General features: G+C 46.1%; 1 protein-coding gene across 2 annotated transcripts in view; it reads left to right on the top strand.

Annotated features, from left to right (window-relative positions):
- Positions 1-22,002, top strand: part of UBE2E2 (ubiquitin conjugating enzyme E2 E2) — a 372,646-nt gene that overhangs the window by 268,354 nt on the left and 82,290 nt on the right. For both annotated transcript variants that reach the window (XM_061404726.1, XM_061404727.1), the window contains one exon: positions 20,372-20,504. In XM_061404726.1, the coding sequence (XP_061260710.1) occupies positions 20,372-20,504 (133 nt within the window). The remainder of the gene's footprint in view (positions 1-20,371; positions 20,505-22,002) is intronic.

Below are 22,002 nucleotides of genomic sequence, written 5' to 3'. Positions count from 1 at the left end.
TTCCATGGGAATTAATTACTGGTGCTTTCAGAGCTTTGCTTTTATGTACTACGTATATTGGAGGCACACTGTCCTTAGCGTTTGTTTCCGTTTATAAAGAATACAATTAGCCTTTTTAATGTTTAGTTCAGTCACAATTAAAGCTCCCCTAATGGCTAGGGATTGGTCTTTCCAGGGCTGAGAAGGTGTTTTTAATTATTCATTCCTCCGTTTGTTTCTTACAGCCGCCTCAGCTGTGCTTTATTATTCAAAGGTTAATGCAAACCAAGAAGTGGGTAAATTAAATCGGCTCGGCAGCCCTCAGAGGCAGCAGCCCCTGGAAAATGGAGATGGGCAGTGAAAGTTACTTCTCGCACTGCAGCCCTGCCAAAAGCAGAGCCCCGAAACCCCTCAAAGGCAGCCCACATCGACGGGAACTATTCGGGGACCCTGCAGATTGGTGGTTCTTAAGTACACATCTTCAATAAAATCTGTGTTTTGCTTACAAAGAGAGAAGGCAGTGGCCGAAATCAGAAGGATAATCATAGCTTCTGTTGAAAATGGATGTAGATGCCATGACTAATGAACTTTGTATAAGAGTAAATCAGCAAGTTGGCAAAGATGGTTTAGATGATCTTATCTGCAAGACGGAAATAGAGACACGGGGTAGAGAACAAACATATGGACACCAAGCAGGGAAGGAGGGCGGGATGAATTGGGAGTTTGGGATTGACATCTCTACACCGTTGATACTGTGTATGAAACAGGTAACTAATGAGAACCTCCTGTGCAGCACAAGAGCTCTACTCTGCTCCGTGATGACCAAAATGGGAAGGAAATCCATAAAAGAGGGAAACATAGGGCTTCTCTGGTGGCTCAGATGGTAAAGAGTCTGCCTACAATGCGGGAGACCCAGGTTCTATCCCTGGGTTGGGGAGATCCTCTGGAGAAGGCAGTGGCACCCCACTCCAGTGTTCTTGCCTGGAAAATCCCATGGACAGAGGAGCCTTGTAGGCTACAATCCGTGGGGTCACAAAGAGTCGGACACGATTGAGCGACTTCACTTCACTTCATAGCTGATTCACCTTGCTGTACAGCAGAAACTAAGCCAACATTGTAAAGCAACTACACTCTAATAAGAATTCACTTTAAAAAAAGAGTAAATCAGCAAGCTGAGTCTTGGAAGTCACTTGTGTAAATGTTTTACAAGGGCTGACGGCAGAGTCTCCCATGAAAATGAGGGCATTCTGGACTGACCTTAGACAGCTGAGCAGTGTGGACATGTTGTAACCTGACCCCAGGAGCCAAGCAGGGAGCAAAGTGTTTCCAGAGCTTCTCATTTGCTTCCCTTTGAAGAATGTGTGTTCTTTTCAGCTACGGAATCAGAATTGTATAGACTCCTAAGGATGCCTGATCGCCATAAGGGCTCAGATGACGTAGGGGTGAGGTTTCGTGAGCACGCTAGCCGTCAAAGAGGAGCTTCTGAGTCTTCTGTTGCTGCTCCGTGCTCCCTCCTCCACCAGGCTGTTGCGTGTGGGCTGACCTCTTAAATTCACTGGAGATGACCAGACTAAGTAAAGTAAATCAGAGAAGACAAATACCATGTGTTATCACTCATACGTGGAATCTAACTTTTTTTTAATGGTACAAATGAACGTTTTTTACAAAACAGAAACAGACTCACACACACTTAGAGCGACTGTGTGGTCACCAAAGCGGGGAGGTGAGGGAAGCGGTAAACGGGGCTGGAATTTACACATACGTATAGAATAGATAACCAGAGGGCACCTACTGTGTGGCAGAGGGAACTCTGCCTAACATTCTGAAAAAGATAGGTACTGATATATGTTTAGCTGAACCACTTTGCCGTATGCCTGAAACCAGCACACCATTGTAAATCAACTCTATGCAGATAAAAGTATAAAAGACCTTCATGTCCAGCTGGGACGCACCTGTGCCAGGAGCCCCCAGGGCCCGGTCAGACGCCCGTCTCCTGTCACAGAGTGGGTGCGACGGGTGCCAGGAGCCCCCAGGGCCCGGTCAGGTCCCCGTCTCCTCTCACGGAGCAGGTATGACAGGTGCCAGGAGCCCCCAGGGCCTGGTCAGGCCCCCGTCTCCTCTCACGGAGAGGGTACGACAGGTGCCAGGAGCCCCCAGGGCCCAGTCAGCCACCCGTCTCCTCTCACGGAGAGGGTACGACAGGTGCCAGGAGCCCCCAGGGCCCAGTCAGGCCCCCGTCTCCTCTCACGGAGTGGGTGCAACGGGTCCCAGGATCCCCCAAGGCCCAGTCAGGCGCCCGTCTCCTCTCACGGAGTGGGTGCAACGGGTCCCAGGATCCCCCAAGGCCCAGTCAGGCGCCCGTCTCCTCTCACGGAGCGGGTGTGACAGGTGCCAGGAGCCCCCAGGGCCCGGTCAGGCGCCCGTCTCCTCTCACGGTGCGGGTGCGACGGGTGGGCTCATGCCACTTCCCTGTCTTCACTCCTGGGGCCACAGCCTCCTCTATCTTCTCACTGCTACTGATGGGATGAAAGGAAAGAAGGACAGATGATGAAATCTGTGCAGGTCACTGAAAATCTGAAATTTTTTTAAAGCACAAGCTTTATTTCATGAAATCCATTGTAGCGTAGTCGGAAATCCAGGTTTATGAGATTTAATAGGGGTTTAAGGAGGAAAGAAGTAGGTGGAATCATCTAAGTTGAGGCTCATCATCCCATCGCACCAAGCTGTGGTGAAGGTTAAAAGAAGATGATGCTTCTGAAAGGTTTTGTGAACTCCCTAAAGCCCTCCAGAGGGAAAGAGTATTAAATCGTAACTAAACGTTGCTACCGGAAGACTGTTAACTAAGTTGCTAAGTGTGTGCCCGAGGTTGGATTTTTGTTTCCTGTGAGCGTAATGGCTCTTCTGCTTTCACTGGTCCCTGTCTGTCTGTGTAGCCAGTTCCCATCTCTCCCGCCCGAGTGTGCGGGGCTCTGCTGTGCCTTTCAGTTCATCACCAGGGCCGCCATCCCGCATTCATTCGGCGCTCAGCCCGGCTGTCAGAGCGCTGGGTGGGAGGAGACGAGCTTTTGAATCAGGCCATCCAGGGTGTGGACGTTCCTGGTGGCTCAGAGGTTAAAGCATCTGCCTGCAATGCAGGAGACCTGGGTTTGATCCCTGGGTCGGAAAGATCCCCTGGAGAAGGAAATGGTACCCCACGCCAGTACTCTTGCCTGGAGAATCCCACGGATGGAGGAGCCTGGTGGGCTACAGTCCATGGGGTCACAAAGAGTCAGACATGACTGAGTGACTTCACTTTCACTTTTCACTTTCACGCATTGGAGAAGGAAATGGCAACCCACTCCAGTGTTCTTGCCTGGAGAATCCCAGGGACTGGGGAGCCTGGTGGGCTGCTGTCTCTGGGGTCGCACAGAGTTGGACACGACTGAGCGACTTCACTTTCTTTCATCCAGGGTGTGAGACTCAGTTCCAGCATTTACTGTGTAACCTTGGGCGAGCCCCTGATCTCCTCTGAGCCTGAGTTTCAGTTAAGAGTAAGTTCACAGAGTGGCCGTAATTTGAAGGAATTTATGTTAAGGGTAATAGTTACCACCCGCTCTTTACCAGGAGCTGTACTTGACACTTATGTGTATTTAAGCCTCAGGACAGCCCCACAGGTAAACGGCGTTCCCTTCTGTAGAGCGGCGTGGAACAGGCCTGCATGGCGTCTGGGGTACGGAGATCGTACTCTGTCCAGGGTTTCGCTGTGTGATCCCCACTCAGACACTTCGTCGATGTCAGCCTCCGGTGTCCACACCACCCCCCCACAGCTCTTTTCCTAACGTAGGTTCTGCCCGGTGGACCTGCGTGCTGTCGCTGCTTTCTGGCGTGGCATGAAGTGAAGGGCGCTCAGTCGTGTCCGACTCTCCGTGACCCCGTGGGCTGTACACTCCGTAGGATTCTCCAGGCCAGAACACCGCAGTGGGCAGCCTTTCCCTCCTCCAGGGAATCTTCCCAACCCAGGGGTCGAACCCAGGTCTCTCGCTTTGCAGGCGGATTCTTTACCAGCTGAGCCGCCAGGGAAGCTGCTCTCTGGACCACACTTTGAGACCCTCAGTGGCTCCATAACCTGTGACGGTGGCTCTCAGCCCCACGTGCTCGTTCAGTTCTGACTGAGTTGGTCTTGGGTGGGACCCAGGCTTTTTTTGTTAAGTTCCAGAAACAGGTCAAACTTGTTTTTAAAGCACTAGACTCCCCTTATCCTCATTCCCCCTTTATTCACTGAATATGTGTGCGTTCAGTCGCTGTCGTGTCTGACTCTCTGTGACCCCGTGGACTGCAGCCCCCAGGCTCCTCTGACCATGGGATTCTCCAGGATCTTCCCCACCCAGGGATCGAACCCACATCTCTTGCACTTCCTGCCTTGGCAGGCAGACTCTTCACCACTTCACCACCTGGGAAGCCTGTGTGTTGAGTTTCTTGGTTGAATCTCCGGAGGGGGCAGAGAGATTAGTGATGGAAGCCTGCAGCTCCCGGGAGCGTCACAGTAGAAAACCCCCCAGACCCCAGGTGCTGTCGCAGCCCTTAAGACCCTGCCCTGCCTCGGCTCGGGCCGGCGTGTTTGCTGTGCTCCGGACAGGGAGCCCGCTTTCCCCTCCCTGCTTTTTACCCCTCCCGCCCCCTCACTTGTCAGGTCCGTGCCTGTGGAAATCGACTTTATCTTTCACACAGTACGTGGCAGAGGCGGAACTCAGACCTGGCTCTGTCCCTCTGAAGCCGTCTGCTGTACTGCTGTGCTGTCTTAGTAGCCTAGTGTTCTATCCAGGTGTGTATTATTTTTCAGCAAACACTTCTTAAGTCTCTGTGTGTGCAGTTTACTTCTGCCATGAGTCTTTGTTTTAATTTTTAGTTTATTTTTGGCTGTGCTGGCCTTCGCTGCGGCACACAGGGTTTCTCCAGTTGCAGCGGGTGATCGCTCTAGTTGCGCTGGTTAAGTTCCGAGTTGTGAGCCCCTCCTGTGTCCGCTCTAGTTGCGATGGTTAAGTTCCGCATTGTGAGGCGCTCCTACGGTGGTTTCGCTCCTTGCGGAGCACAGGCTCTAGCGTGTGCAGGCTTCAGTAGTTGCGACTCCCTGGCTGTAGGTCACAGAGTCAGTAGTTGGGGCGCACGGGCTTAGTTGCTCCACAGCATGTGGGGTCTTCCCGGCCCAGGGATCAAACCCATGTCTCCTGCATTGGCAGGCGGCCTCTTTGCCACTGAGCCACCAGGGAAGCCTGCCATTAGCGTTTGGGTTGATTTGTTTCCTCTCCTCTGGGCTAACCTTGGCCTCCAGGCAGCGGGTGAAAGAAAGCGGTGACGGCGGGTCTTAGGGCACATGGCAGCGTCGGGGATGCAAAGAAAAGCACGCAGGTTGCAGGATACACTGAATAAGCCAGTTTACTTTTTTGGAGTGAATTAGGCAGCTCCATGAAGGAGCTGTTGCTCACCATTTTCCTGTGGAAGAAACAAAGACGATCTCAGCCAGTGAAAACGTGTCCAGTATATAGGAGGTATCTAACCTACTTGAGAAACAAAATTGCCTTGACGGGAACTCTGTATACAAATAAACACGTAAATCTTAGCTCCCCTAAGAATCATTAACTGTCCTCAAGTTCCGCCCCTTCTTAAGGTTCAAATAGAATTTTCACTTTGGTATCATTTAAATGTCAGAAAGTCATAAAGCTGCCTTTGAAAAGGTACCAGGGAATCTTGCATTCTGTCACCTTCAGTGGTAACGTTTTGGAGAATTGCAGTGTTTTGAGAAGGATTTGGCTCCCTGTAAACTGCACCCGGGCAGCAGTGGCTTGTCTGCTTGTCACAGGCTTGTTTAACCTGCAGATAAGATCAGGAGGCACGTTAGAGCTCTCCAGCCTCCAGTCTGACTCTCGGGGTGGGCTGGAGATCTTACCTAATAAAGACGCAGTTCGTGCCTCCTGGGCTAGCTCCTAAATTGTTCTCACAGTGCAGATAAGACAGGCTAATTCTGGAGGCCTGGGGACCTTCAGAGCTCTCAGTTCCCACACAGATGAGAGAAAACGCACAGGAATTGGGGGCGGGGGCAAAAGCAGGGTGGCCAGGAAAGGCAGTTTCCCTAAAGAAATGAAGAGGGTCCTCAAGGGTCACTGTTTCTCCTTTGAAAAATTTAAAGAGAGAGAGAATGTGGTAGCTGAAATAAAAATGGCTGTTTACCAGACCTGGATCTGCCCTGAAACCTGCCCAGCATGTGAAGTACAAGAAAGTCCAGGCCTTGCCTGGTGGTCTAGTGGTTAGGAATCCACCTTGCAGTGCGGGGGACAGCGGTTCCATCCCTGGTGCAGGAAGGTCCCACAAGCTGTGGGGCAGCTGAGCGCGCACCACGCCACTGAGCCCGCGGGCCGCGGCTCCTGATGCTGGGGCCTCCAGAGCCCGTGCTCCGCAGCAGGAGAGGCCGCCGCGGTGAGAAGCCTGCGCAGCACAGCGGGAGAACGGCCCACCACAGCCAGGAAATACAGACAGAAATCCACCTTTTAAAGAAGGAAAATCCAGGGCAGGCTTGCCCTCTGGTCTGCTGTGTCAAGCAGAGCAGTTCATGGGCAGTGGCCACGTGGCTTTTCCGGTCAAGTCTGCTGTCTGGCGGGCATTGGTGAGGTGGGAAGAGCTCTCGCTGGGGTCAGACGCTCACTGTTCTTCTCTAGGTGTGGGCTGGGGCGAAGCAATCCACTCTGCTGACCCTTCATTTTATCACCTTTCAAATGAAGGCTTTGAATCTGAAGTGGTCCCCAGTGGAAGAAGAGCTTTTTCATTTTTCAAATTATTTCGTCCCCCCACCCACCCCCTTAGCAATGCTAAGAATCGCTGCTGCAATGGGTCATTTCTTCTGCAAGGAGATAAGAGTACATGGAAAAAGACTCAGAAAGATTGAGACTGACTCCATCACCCTATTGCTAGAGTCCTCTCAGCTCATGTAGGATTAAAAATTCTATAATTCAGTATTTTAACTACTGCTGATTGATTTTATGCCTAATTGTCTCAGTTGGTGGATTCCAGTCCCATTCTAGTGTTTGCTTCTGTGTGATGAAAAAGTTGAATTATTGATACATGGTTTCCAAAGTCTTTATAATTCTAACCTTATTTCTAACAACGCAGATATGTAAAATAAGATGAGGTTTTTTTTGACCCTGTAATGTATCTTTGTGCTTACAAGTGAGTGCCTCTTAAGGAAATTAGCTTAGAAAGGAAAGTAAGAATATAGGGAGGATACACAGTTTTTTCTCTGAGCTCTTCCTTCCTGCTTCCCAGTTTCTCTGTTTTTTACCTGCTGTTTCATAGTTATGTCTCTTAAAATTACGTCTGTTAATAATAAATCCTGGAGAGGGTGTGGAGAAAAGGGAACCCTCTTGCACTGTTGGTGGGAATGCAAACTAGTACAGCCACTATGGAGAACAGTGTGGAGATTCCTTAAAAAACTGGAAATAGAACTGCCTTATGATCCAGCAATCCCACTGCTGGGCATACACACTGAGGAAACCAGAAGGGAAAGAGACACGTGTACCCCAATGTTCATCGCAGCACTGTTTATAATAGCCAGGACATGGAAGCAACCTAGATGTCCATCAGCAGATGAATGGATAAAGAAAGCAGTGGTACATATACACAATGGAGTATTACTCAGCCATTAAAAAGAATACATTTGAATCAGTTCTAATGAGGTGGATGAAACTGGAGCCTATTATACAGAGTGAAGTAAGCCAGAAGGAAAAACATAAATACAGTATACTAACGCATATATATGGAATTTAGAAAGATGGTAACAATAACCCTGTGTACGAGACAGCAAAAGAGACACTGATGTATAGAACAGTCTTATGGACTCTGTGGGAGAGGGAGAGGGTGGGAAGATTTGGGAGAATGGCATTGAAACATGTAAAATATCATGTAAGAAACGAGTTGCCAGTCCAGGTTCGATGCACGATACTGGATGCTTGGGGCTAGTGCACTGGGACGACCCAGAGGGATGGTATAGGGAGGGAGGAGGGAGGAGGGTTCGGGATGGGGAACACATGTATACCTGTGGCGGATTCATTTTGATATTTGGCAAAACTAATACAATTATGTAAAGTTTAAAAATAAAATAAAATTAGAAAGAAAAAAAAAATTACGTCTGTTACAAAGTTGTGCACTCAGTGTAATATATCACATATTAGGAGAAATAAACGCACACACACACTCCTGAAAGTGTGCCTTCTTTGGTAACTTCTAGGAGGTTAGTTTTTGACTTAGCATACTATCTTGCTAGCTCCTGCAGGCCCTGGGAAATGCTGTGATTCTTAAGCAGTAATTATTTTGCACAGTTAACAAAAGATCCAAGGTAGATGAGCAGCGACATCTAAGATTTGGTAAAAAGAGAAGTTAGAGGCGCTGCCCTGGTGGCTCAGTGGTGAAGAATCTGCCTGCCAGCGCAGGGAGTGTTTTATCGCTTAGTCGTGTCTGACTCTGCAACCCCATGGACTTCAGCACTCCAGGCTTCCCTGTCCGTCACCATCCCCTGGAGCTTGCTCAAACTCATGTCCATTGAATCAGTGATGCCATACAACCATCTCATCCTCTCTTGCCGCCTTCTCCTCCTGCCTTCAATCTTTCCCAGCATCAGGGTCTTTAATAATGAGTTGGCTCTTAGCATCACATGGTCAAGTGTTCAAGTTTCATCTTCAGCATCAGTCCTTCCAATGAATGTTCAGGGTTGATTTCCTTTAGGATTGACTGGTTTGATCTCCTTGCAGGCAAAGGGACTCTCAAGAGTCTTCTGCAACACCACAGTTTGAAAGCATCAATGCAGGATACATGGTTTGATTGCTGGGTCAGGAAGATCCCCTAGAGAAGCAACCCACTCCAGTATTCTTGCCTGGGCAATCCCATTGACAGAGGAGCCTGGCGGGCTTCCAGTCCATGGGGTCACCGACTAAACTACGACAACTGTAGTCAAATGAATGTTTCCCCAAGTTTGCATCCCAGTCTGAAAAGTCTGATTAAGGATAAAGATCCTTCCCGTTTTTTAAAGCACTTTTTCACAAAAAGTAACAATTCATTTTTAGGGATACCTTGAGAATAAGCCCCAGACTCTTATGAGCTGGAAAGAAACTGTGAAATAGTAACGGGAGGAAACCGTCCAGCTCTGCTTGGAGTTTAGAATACACAGTGGATCTTTTCTTTCCTGTTTTCATTGTCTTTCCTTTTAGGATTTCACCCTTTTGCCTGATTCCCCTTTTCTTTTTTTAAAAATTTCTTGTTTTAGGTATGAGTGTAGTTGATTCACAGTGCTGTGTTAGGTTTGGGTGTACAGCAGAGTGATTTTGTTAAATATATTCAGTACTGCGACATTCTGAGTTCCTGAGATGTTACAGTGGTGTTGATGATACCGGTCTTGTAGGAAAAATTACTGAACAAACACAGGACCCTCGGGAGTCTGTGAGAGACTTTCTCTGTTGGGCCTCTCAAGAGCTGCCATCCTGGCTTATTCTCTCAGCACCCTCTCGGTGATCAGGGATGCCCCTTCACCATCAGGGCAAGTTCTTCTTTCCTCTGATCCAGATAATGTTGTTTCTTAACTCTTCTTTGCCCAGTATTAAAGGCCCCATAAACAACTTTTTATAATGCCATGTTTGCACAGAACGTTACTCCTGCCTTTAGGGGTAGAAGATGCCCTGGAGGAGAAGGCAGTTAAGACCTAAAGGACAAATAGGATGGTCAGACCTGCAGAGCATCTTCTCCAGAAGCTCCCAAAAGAGCCCAGGCCCCATGGAGTTTCTGTAGGTGGTTCCAGTACCATTGGAGGATGGAGGTGGAGGAGGGCAAGTTCAAAGCATGAGGTCAGAGAAATCAGCTAGAGCCAGATCTTTATGGACGACTTCGTGTGTGCCTGAGGAATGGAGAAGCCAGAGAAACAGGGAAACACAATCCCATTTACAAGGTTTTCTGGAGACTGTCTGTTCTTCCCTTTAGTGGAAGGATGGGAGGAAAGCAAGACTGGAGGCAGGAAATCACAGAGGATGCTGCTGCCGCCGTGAAAGTGACAGAGGACACAGCCAGGAGACAGGTCAGAAAGACACTAGGAAGTAGGGCTCGACAGGCTCTGTGGAAACTTAGAGGCGAAGGAAGGAGCAGGCCTCCCTGTGCATCACCAGCTCCCAGAGTGCACTCAAACTCATGTCCGTTGGGTCGGTGATGCCATCCAACCATCTCATCCTCTGTCGTCCCCTGCTCCTCCCGCCTTCAATCTTCCCCAGCACCAGGGTCTTTTCCAGTGAGTGAGGTCTTCACATCAGGTGGCCAAAGTGGAGTTTCAGCTTCAGCATCAGTCCTTCCAATGAATATTCAGGACTGATTTCTTTTAGGATGGACTGGTTGGATCTCCTTGCTGTCCAAGGGACTCTCACAATAGCAAAAATTAATACATTGTAAATCAACTACACAAAATAAAGCTTGGCCAGGTTGACTCTCAGGTTTCTGATCAGGTTAAAGATTCCATCAGTGTCTGGCAGGTCGATTATCAAAGGTGATCGATGAGACCAGCATGTGGGAGGTGAGCAAACAAGGCGGTGGAGGGTAGGGCCCCGAAGGAGGCAGACTGAGGAGGAGGAGGAGGATGCCCGTCATGTGTACATGGTCTCAGTAGCCTGTTTTCTAGTCCTAGGGTCTTGAAACCTTTGTTAGGAAACCACCAGGCAGTTAGCCTTTCGAGTGAGCTGGTGCGCTTCTGTGGGTGGCCACAGGCGGAACTGCAACCTCAGCAGCAGCCCACATTTGGAGACTTACTATTTGGGCCCTTCTCAGCCCATTTCCCAAGCTCTGTGAGTGCAGTTCTACTGAAATTTTACATTTCAGGTTGGTGCTGTGATGGCCCCATTTTACAGATGAGAAAACTAAGGCATAGAGAGATGACATATTTTCCCAGAGTCAAGTAGGCATCCAGGCTTCCCCAACGGCTCAGTGAGTAAAGAACCCACCCATAATGCATAAGACACAGGAGACGTGGGTTGCATCCCTGGGTTGGGAAGATCCCCTGGAGAAGGAAATGGCAACCCACTCCAGTATTCCTGTCTGGAGAATCCCACGGACAGAGGAGCCTGGCGGGCTGCAGTCCGTGGGTCACACAGAGTCAGCTGTGACTGCGCACACACAGGTGCTCATGCAGGGGCGGGGCTGAGATGCAGACAGGCCGTGTGGCTTGGAGCCTGCCCCCCAGCATCAGCGCTGCTCCGTGCTACAGGCGTCTCCTGGCACCAGCCTCTGTCTGACCAGTTTACGGAAGAAGGGATCATTAAAAGCATAAAATACTGCAACGTCTGATGCTCACCTTTCTGATCCAGCCAAAGTGTATAAAAGCCTGTTCTTCCACGTCGTATAGGTCCTGACATATTAAACGCACCCCAGTCACTGTGGGTCTGCGCTATGCGTGTGTGTGACCACGAGCCACGTGGACCTATTTGGATTTAAATTCACTGAAACTAAGCGAGGTTTCAGATCCACTTCCTCATCCTCACTGGCCTCATTTCAGGTGCCAAATGGCTACGTGTAGCTGATGGTTACAACACCAGCTCAGGATGAAAACGTGAACATTCCCACCATCACAGAAAGTAGATTCAAGGCAGTTCTGTTGAATAGAAATATAATATGAAGCATGTGTGTAATTTAAAATTTTCTAGCAGCCACACTTAAAAAAGTAAAAAGAGGTAGGTGAAATTAATTTTAATATATCTTGGCCCGGTATACTCCAAGTATCATTTCAGCATGTAATGAATAGTAATGATGCAGTTCCCTTTCTTCTGCATTGTCATCAAAGTTTGGTGTTTATTTTATTTTCACAACAGATCTTATTTTTTACTGGTATTATAAAAACTTTTTTTTGCACTGTGAATTCTTTTTTCCTTTATTTTTATTGAGGTATAGCTGATTTATAATATTTCATAAATTTCAGATGTACAACATAGTGATTCACAATTTATAAAATATTGGCTATATTTCCTGTGCTGTACAATATATTCTTTTTAAGTTTTTTTCATTTTAAATTCAATTTTTAAAGGTTACTTTCCATTCACAGTTATTACAGTTTTACGAGGCATTGGCTTGTGTTCCGCATGTTGTACTATAACCCTTGAGCCTGTCTGACACCAAAGAGTTTGCACCTCCTGCTCCCCCACCCCTGTGTGCCCCCTGACCGCTGGTATAACTAGTTTGTTCTCTATGTCTGTGAGTCTGCTTCCGTTTGGTAATATTAGCCATTTTGTAGTATTTTTTAGATTCCACATATATGTGAGATCTACAGCATCTCTCTCTCTCTGACTTAATTCACTTAATGCCTCTAAGTCCTTCCTTGTAGCTGCAAATGGCGACACTTCACTCGCTTCTATGGCTGAGAAATATCCATTGTGTACTGCGTCATCTTTATCCATTCATCTGTTGATGGACAGTTAGGTTGCTCCTGTTATCCTGGCAGTTGTAAATAATGACACTGTGAATACTGGGGTGCGTGTATCTTTTTGAACTAATGTTTTTGTGTTTTTTCAGCTATATACCCAGGAGTAGGATTGCTGGCTGGAAGGGTAGTTCTAGTTTTTGAGAAATCTCCACGTGCTGTTTTTCCACAGTGGCTGCGCTCAGCAGTGTGCAGATATCCCCTTTGTTCTGCTTCGTCCCCTGCATTTGCTGTCTGTGTTCCCTCTGATGATGGCCATCCTGACAGGTGTGAGATGGTATCTCAGTACGGCTTTCACTTGCATTTCCTGGTTAGGGGTGTTGAGCGTCTTTTCCTGAGAGTACGTCTTACCTTGAGCCAGCTACAGTTCAAGTCCTCCATGGCTGCATAGCCACCATATTGTCCAACACCACTGTAGACACTCAAGCTAAGGTTTCTCAGCTGGGATGTATTAAAATGATTGTGTGACAGAGGGCTGTGTAGTTCATGGACCTCTGCTATAAGCCTTGGGATTATACGTGGTGCAGATAGACGATTTCTAAGATGATGGAGGTGGCCAGGTTGCCAAGGCTCAATCTGTGTATTAAGGAAATAATATTAGTGTTAAATACATTTTAAAACACCAGTGTCAAGCTCTTGATTCATCCTTGTCCTCCCCACCATTTCTCCTTGGGGTTTACACACGCACACTACATGAGACAGAGAATCAGCAGAAACCTACTGTGTAGCACAGCAAACGCTGTTCGGTCTTCTGTGATGACCTGTGTGGGCAAGAACCTGGGAAAGAATGAGCGTGTGCGTATGTATAACTGAACCACGCTGCTGTCCACTGAAACCGACACAGCATTGTACATCAGCTATACTGCAGTGAAACCTTTAGAAACTAGAAATAAAGCACCAATCTTCTCAGATAGTTTGTCACTGCTAGTATTTTCTCAAAAAGGCACATTTTGGCAGCATGAACCAACTCAGAGTGATGTTGTTAATGGAGTTGTTTAATCCACTGTTAATGACTTCGAAGAAGCAGTAAAATTTGGAGTTCTGACTGAGAGCCAGATAAAACTTGCATCAGGCGTAACTGGAATATGCATTATCTGCAGACACTGCCCACTTTCTGGAGTGCCTCCTGCCGTCTGCTTTCGAGTTCCTTCTTTGGAGGCACAATTTGGTGACTCCTTAATTACTTACATTATATAACTAACTGTGATGGCCATTCCTGGGAAATTATCTTTAAATGTCTCAAAGGGATTCTTAAATTACATCTTTGGATTTGGGAACTGCGTCTCTGCTCCTTGTTTCCTAGTTGTGTGCTCTCCTCTTTGCATTTTTTTTAAATTAAATTTCTTCACTTACCTTGAAGTAATGTTGTAAATACAAACCTATAATTTACTCGACTTTTAAGTCCTTCCTTCTAATAAACTTATCTGTTTGTGTTGGGTCTAAGAAAGTGTGAGTCGCTCAGTTGTGTTTGACTCTTTGCAACCCCATGGACTGTAGCCCGCCAGGCCCCTCTGTCCATGGAATTCTCCAGGCCAGAACACTGGAGTGGGTTGCCATTCCCTTCTCCAGGGTATCTTCCCAACCCAGGGATCGAACCCTCGTCTCTTGCATTGCAGACAGATTCTTATAGTCTGAGCCACCTTGGAAGCCCATATTTTTTAAATTAAATTTCTTCATGTCCCTTGAAGTAATGTTGTAACTACAAACCTATAATTTACTTTTAAGCCCTTCCTACTAATAAACTTACCGTTCACTTTGGGTCTAATTATAGCTCGGGACATAACCATGTGCATTATTTATCTGAATGAGTGAGCTTGTCTGGCAACAAGATGCTGTGTTGGCACAGCCTCACTGTCATCTGACCTGAATATTCTGTCTGCGCCTCACTGCCCCCTTCAGGGGAGGAGGCCAGTGGTCAGATGGGGCGGGAAGGCTGGGCCCCAGTCCTTGGAATTTTATTTCAGTACTTGGCAATGAACTTGGCTAACTGTGATTTTATTTTTAGTATTTAAATAAGAGAAATCAAAGCCTCGAAATAAAATTAAACCCTTCTTCAGATCTGTTTCCTCCCATCACCTGGTCCAACTCTCCCACGTTCCTTGCACAGCTGCCCTGTTGAATTTAGGTATGTTTTTCCAGTTCATTTCTTGGAAGGCACAGACACCGATATGTATCCATAAATGATACAAAGTATTGTTTTATGTCTAGTTCCTAGGGTAGGACCACACAGTGCTGCAACTTCCTGTTCTCACGTGGCAGCTTGGTCGGCTTTTTCTGCATACTTAATATGAAAAATTGATACAGATCTAAGAATATGTTAGTGTCTAATACCTAAGGAAGTTATGAAAGCTCGTAGTAAACAGATAGCTCATCCTGAGAAGGAGAGCACCCCCAGAACCCCTGAAGCTCCTCCCGAGCTCTGCTCTCCGCCCTCCAGTTGTCCCCAGGAGACGCCTCTCTGGAACATTTAGTGTCTGTCCCTCCCCAGTTACCTTTCTTGTTTGTTTTTATACTTTGTAGAAATAGTGTTGTTTGGTGCATATTCCTTTTATACTTGCTTTTCGTATTCGTTAGGATATTCTTAAGGTTTCTCAATGTTGGTTTATATGTTTTCACTGCTGTGAAGTGTTCCTTTGGGTGAATTTACACCTTTTTCTATCAGTGGGCACTTCTGTCACTGCACGATTTTGCTGTTTCATAACTTACTTAGGCAAGTATATTCTGGACACGAGAATTTCGCCCATTTTATATGATCCCAGTTTATGGCTTGCCGTGTCACTCTCTTTAGTCAAACTGTAAAGCTTTTGACTTTTGCATTTAAGTGCTTAATCCATCTACAACAGAGGTTTATATGTTTGCGTGCCAAGTCGCTTCAGTCGTGTCTGACTCAAAGCGACCCCGTGGACTGCAGCCCGCCGGGCTCCTCTGTGCATAGGATTCTCCAGGCAGGAATACTGGAGTGGGTTGCCTTGCCCTCCTCCAGGGGGTCTTCCCGACCCGGTGATCAAACCCACGTCTCTTTAAGCCTCCTACATTTGCAGGCAGGTTTTTTACCACTAGTGTCAACTGGGTGAGGTAGAAATTCAGTTTCTCTGTTGTCCAAAGACAAAACTGTTTTCTCAGCCCCATCAGTTCCAACATCTGTCAGATTTTCATTCTGCGTAGAAAAGTTTAAAGAGCTTCCTTAAGGTCCCAAAAGCGTCCTGGAGTCAATGTGTCCAGTTTGGTTTTTTAAAAATCTGTTGGACTTTTGATTAGAATTACATTGAATCAAGGAAAAATTGACATCCCCAGGGTCATGGGTCTTCCTACCTATAAACTTGGTGTCTTCATTTATTTAATTTCCTTGAGTGTATTTCAATATGTTTTATAGCTTTCTCCATAAAAATCTTATATATTTTTCCTGAACTCTATTCATAGGATCCTTGTATTTTTAATACTATTGTAAAAAGTATTTTAAAATGTATTTTCTAATATTGTTGGTGTGTTGAAATGCAGTTGATTTTTGTCTGTTTATCTTATATCCTGCTACTATGTTAAACTTTTATTGAATTTAGTAAGTTGCACATAGATTTGGGTAGCTTTCTCCTGTGTACATAAATACCATAAATGCCAACCATTTTATTTCTTCCATCCCAGTCCATAAATACTTTGTTTTTCAATTTATGTCTTTCATACCTTGATGGATATGAGCTCTAGTACAGTCATGATTGGAAATGGATTTAGTGGGCATCTTTGTCTTGAGCCTCAATTTTTAAAGCATTTGCTTTTAATATTTTACCATTGAATATTCAGTTACTATGAGGTTTCTGGTATATGCTTTTTATCAAGTTAAAGAAGTTTCTTACTATTCTGAATTTGCTAGGAGTTTTTTCATGAATAGCTATCATTAAAATTTATTGAGTGCTTTTTTCTTCACCTATTGTGATTGTGATTTTTTTCTACTTTAATGTGTTGTTAAGTACATTACATTAATAATCTGCTGTTATTAAACTGTCCTTGCATTCCCAGAATAATCCCAAATTGGTTAAGGTGCATGCCTTTTAGGCGTCGTTTCATCTGTCACCGTACGAAACTATTCTGCGATTACTGGCTGTATTTCCCGCTCTGTGCGTCTCATACCTGTGACTCATCTATCTTGTCACTGCAGTTTTGTCCCGCTTAACCATCCGCCCCTCTCTCTACCCTTCCTCCCATTTGGCAACCACCTGTCTGCTCTCTGTATCTGTGAGTCTGTTCTGTTTCTGAACACGTGTTCTTTGGTTTTGTTTTCGAGATGCTGCATGTCGGTGAGATCCTGTGGCATTTGTCTTTCTGCGTCCGACCTGTTTCATTCAGCGTCGTGCCCTCGAGGTCATCTGTGCTGTCCCGAACGGCGAGATTGCCGTCTATATGGCTCAGTAATATTATACACACACACACACATATAAACACACACATTCCATATCTTCTGTATTTAATACATACATTTGTTTTATACGATATATAATAGTATTATGCATGTGCCGTGTACTGACTCGCTTCAGTCCTGTCCGACTCTTTGTGGCCCCATGGACTCTATACCCGTAATATTATACACACACACATATAAACACACACATTCCATATCTTCTGTATTTAATACATACATTTGTTTTATACGATATATAATAGTATTATGCATGTGCCGTGTACTGACTCGCTTCAGTCCTGTCCGACTCTTTGTGGCCCCATGGACTCTATACCCGTAATATTACACACACACACATATAAACACACATTCATATCTTCTTCTGTATTTAATACATACATTTGTTTTATACGATATATAATAGTATTATGCATGTGCCGTGTACTGACTCGCTTCAGTCCTGTCCGACTCTTTGTGGCCCCATGGACTCTATACCCGTAATATTACACACACACACATATAAACACACACATTCCATATCTTCTGTATTTAATACATACATTTGTTTTATACGATATATAATAGTATTATGCATGTGCCGTGTACTGACTCGCTTCAGTCCTGTCCGACTCTTTGTGACCCATGGACTCTATACCCCGCCAGGCGCCTGTGTCCTTGGAAGTCTCCAGGCAGGAACGCTGGAGTGCGTCACCATGCCTTCTTCCAGGAGATCTTCCTGACCTAGGGATCCAACCCATGTCTCTTAGTCTCATGCATTGCAGGCAGGTTCTTTAGCACTAGCACCACCTGGGAAGCCCCTGTATTATTATTTATATATATGCACATCTTCTGGGTACGTGTCCAAAGAAATGAAAACCGTAATTTGAGAAGAATATGCATCCCAGTGTTCACTGCAACGTTGCTTACGTGGCCAACATATGTATATATATATGCCATAGATGAAGTGAAGTGAAATGCTGGTTGCTCAGGCGTGTCTGACTCTTTGGGACCCCATGGACTGTAGCCCACCAGGCTTCTCTGTCCATGGAATTCTCCAGGCAGGAGTACTGGAGTGGAGAGCCATTCCTTTCTCCAGGGGATTTTCCCAACCCAGGGACCAAACCTGGGTCTCCCGCATTGCAGGCAGATTCCTTACAGCCTGAGCCGCCAGGGAAACCCATGTCATAGACACAATGCAATGCGTGTATATGTGTCATAGATATAATACATACATATGTATATCATAGATGTAATGCACATATACAGGTCATAGATATAATGCATATATGTCATAGATATAGTATATATGTGTATCATAGATGTAATGCATATATATATATATATAAAAAATACGACGCCACATGTTCTTCATCCATTCGTCTACTGACGGGCACTTAGGTCGCTTTTGTGTCTTGGCCATTGTGAGCAACGCTGCAGTGAACGCTGGGATGCATATTCTTTTCACATCACTGTCTCCATGTCTTTGGATACATACCCAGAAGTGAAATTGCTGGACTGTGCGGTAGCTCTACTTTCAGTTTTCTGAGGAGCCTCCACAGTTTTCCACAGCGGCCGCACCAGTTCACATTCCCACCAGGAGTGCAGAAGGTTCCCTTTCTCTCTTCACGTCCTTGTCAACACCTGTTAGTTGCCGTCTTTCTGATGACTGCCGCTCTGACGGGTGTGAGACGATACCCATTGTGGTTTTGATTTGCATTTTGTGATTAGTGATGTTGAGCGGCTTTTCCTGAGCTTGTTGGCCTTGGGATGTCTTCTTTGGAGAAATGTCTGTTTGGGTCCCCTGCCCACCTCTTAATAGGTTGTATGTTTTTTTGTGTTGAGATGTATGAGTTCTTCATGTTCTCTGGATATTATCCCCTTAACGAATTTGTCATTTGCAAATACCTTCTCCCATTCAATAGGCTGCCATTTCATTTCAAAGATAGTTTCCTTCACTTGCAAAAGCTAGTTTGATGTAGCTTTTGTTTAGTTTGATGTAGAGCAACTTCACTTTCACTTTTCACTTTCATGCATTGGAGAAGGAAGTGGCAGCCCACTCCAGTGTTCTTGCCTGGAGAATCCCAGGGATGGGGGAGCCTGGTGGACTGCTGTCTATGGGGTTGCACACAGTCGGACACGACTGAAGCGACTTAGCAGCAGCAGCAGCAATCCCATTTGTTCATTTTTGCATTTGTTCCCCTAGCCTGAGAGACACATCCCCAAAATTGTTGCTAAGACAGATGTCAAAGAGTGTACTGCATTTGTTTTCTTCTCGGAGTTTTATGGGCTTGGGGCTTACATTTAAGTCTTTAATCCATTGTGAGTTTAATGGTATAAGTGGTGTGAGAAAGTCCGGTCTGATTCTTGCATGTCGGTGTCCAGTTTTTCCAACACCATTTATTAAAGGGGCTGTCTTTTCCCTAGTGTATTGATGTATTCTTCCTCCATTGTCATAGATAATGATTCATGCTTTTTTGGTCTCCTGTTCAACAATGAAATTGTTGTAGATACGAACTAATTTCACAATATGAAAGAAGACATATCTTTGTTGGCAATAAAATCTTCTCAAGCACCTTAACAGGGTTGCCCACTTTGCTGCAGGGTGTGAGGGGATTTCTGGCTGATGTACTGTGAGGTCGGTGTGACAGGAAGAACACTAGAGGGCTTAATTATAATCTCGCTTTGCCTTCTGTTACTCGGGAAGAATGGGGACAGTTCAGTTGGCTCGTGTGGGTCTTCTTCTCGTCCGGAGTCTCTCTGCAGCTGGGGAGCAAGGTGTGCCGCTGGTAGCCAAACTTCCCGCACTTGGCTGCTATTCCAGCAGCAGCATCTGACAAACTCTTACTTACTGAGTACCAAGAACAAGGCAGAACCTGTTCTTGGAGGACTTCCAGAGAGGGACGGAAAAGCAAACAGTTTCAAAGCACAGGTATAAAACAAAATGATGCATCCTGTCTTCCACAGACCACCCTAGCGCTGGGTACATTAGCAGGGAGTCTTCGGGTGGAGTGAGAAAAGAAGATTCAGATGTGATGCTTGAGCTGAGTCTTGTGAATGATGACCATTTCCTGATCTCCATCACCCTCATTGGTGCTTTTCGTTAACAAAAGCATTAGACTATTTTTTTTTTTCTTTAGCGTTCCTTCTAGCTTTGAAAATTTGTCTCTTTGACCTTATACCACCCTTTCAGGGTCTCAGAAATAATTTTATGCTTTATTAAACATTTTGCTCCAGTAAAAATTAATTTAAAAATTTTGCTTCTGGTCTGTGGTCCTTGGAATCCTTTGTTTCATGGGTTTGAGGTTGTGAATGGCAAAACGGAACTTCTTGGTTCTGTATTACTTAGTAATACCAACATATTTCATTTATAGAATACTGACGATATTGACAAGTGAATCCTCATTTGGAATTGACCTATTAACTTTGGTGTGTTTTCTATGGAATGGCTCAATTTGTTGTTATCATAAATAGATATTTTTACAATTCCAAGCTTTCTATCATCTCTAAGCACATTTCATTTGTATGTCTTATTTCAGTGCTGGACCCAAAGGAGACAACATTTATGAATGGAGGTCAACTATATTGGGACCCCCAGGATCTGTCTATGAAGGCGGGGTGTTCTTTCTTGACATAACCTTTTCACCTGACTATCCGTTTAAACCCCCCAAGGTCAGTATGATGTATTCATCCATTTTTAGCTGTATGTATTATCGCTTATTTTTATATATATATACATATTCTTCAGGATGCACACCTAGGGATGCATGTCTGTTCTGTTAGCATAGACAACTTCCCAGGACTGATTGTATGTAAATGGAAAAATGATTGTGTCTTCCCTAACCCCAACCTTTGACGCGCAACTCATTGTTCCTTCTCATCCTTTCTCGTATTGCCTTTTTTTGTGGTGTATGTTTTAAGGTAACATCAGACAGCCTGTTAATGGGTGGAAGTAGGAGACAGGATGGGCTGGTGCCAGCTCCGGGGCCTGGAGATCCAGGCGTGGCCTGGGCTGAGGGAGCCCCTCCAGGAGCTGGCCTGGGCGCCAGCCGGGAGCCCCGAGCCCTGGGGCCGCCACAGCTCAGCTGCCCACAGGAAGTGCACACTTGTCAGACGAAGGTGTGTGTACACACGTTAGACGAAGAGACCGAACAGTCGTGTCAGGAAAATTCAGTAAGGGAGAATGTGTGTTTCTCCATTAATAAAAATGATGGGCTGATGAAAAGTCATACATAAACGACTAAAGAAAGTCCGAGAGCCCAGCCTTGTCAGGAGGTGGGTGATGGAATTCACTTAGGATGCGATTATTCCCTTTAAGCATCTTCACATTACTTTCTGCTGCATGTAAGTCAGACGTGCAATGACTTCAGATCCATCCCCGTTCTGAAGATGTTTTGTCTTAGACTGGCGCTCAGCTGGTCGACAACATTGTGTTGGTTTCAGGTGTGCAGCGAGGCGATTCAGGTATCCACATACTCGTGTCTACTCGTTTGCAAGTTCTTGTACCATGTAGGTTGTCACAGAATGTTGAGCAGAGCTCCCTGTGCTCTACAGGAGGTCCTTGCTGGTTATCTGGTCTAAGCATAGCAGTCATTCTCCACGTTGGAAATGGAAAGACCCAGAGAACACTCTCTCTGTTGGCCACCAAGACAGAATTTTCCTTTGACCTGGCTTCACTTCTGAATGTTGTGGGTTCGAGTGAACACTTTAAAAAACAAGGCTCGGCCTTCACCTTCCCCGTGACGTCCCAGGGTCCCCTCCCTGCCTCCCATGCCCCTATTTTTCTTCTCTTCTTTCCTCTCCACTGAGACTTGGCTGTTATTTTGGTATCAATGCAAGAAGTAATGACTGTCGTTTTACCAAATAGGAGAGGCAGGCAGAGAAACTAGGTAACTTGCCCAGCATATCCTAACACTGTCAGGACTGAAGCCAGGACGGCACACAGGACATCTTACCCAGGATGCCACAGCCGGTGGCCCCTGCCCCCCCAGGGCTGCGTTTGGTCCATTTCAGTGGTGAAGCCACAGTACTGCTGACCTTTATTTCCTCCTTTGAATGGGTGGGGACCGCGAGGCCTTCTCTTCTTTGCACCAGCCCCCGAGTCGTCTGCATACCTGTCGCTCTGCCAGGGACGTGCGGGCCTTTCCGGGCAGTCCCTTCAGTAACAGAG

This window comes from Bos javanicus, chromosome 27, assembly GCF_032452875.1.
Source record: "Bos javanicus breed banteng chromosome 27, ARS-OSU_banteng_1.0, whole genome shotgun sequence".
NCBI classification, from domain to species: domain Eukaryota; kingdom Metazoa; phylum Chordata; class Mammalia; order Artiodactyla; family Bovidae; genus Bos; species Bos javanicus.
This window is presented reverse-complemented; position numbering and strand designations above follow the sequence as displayed.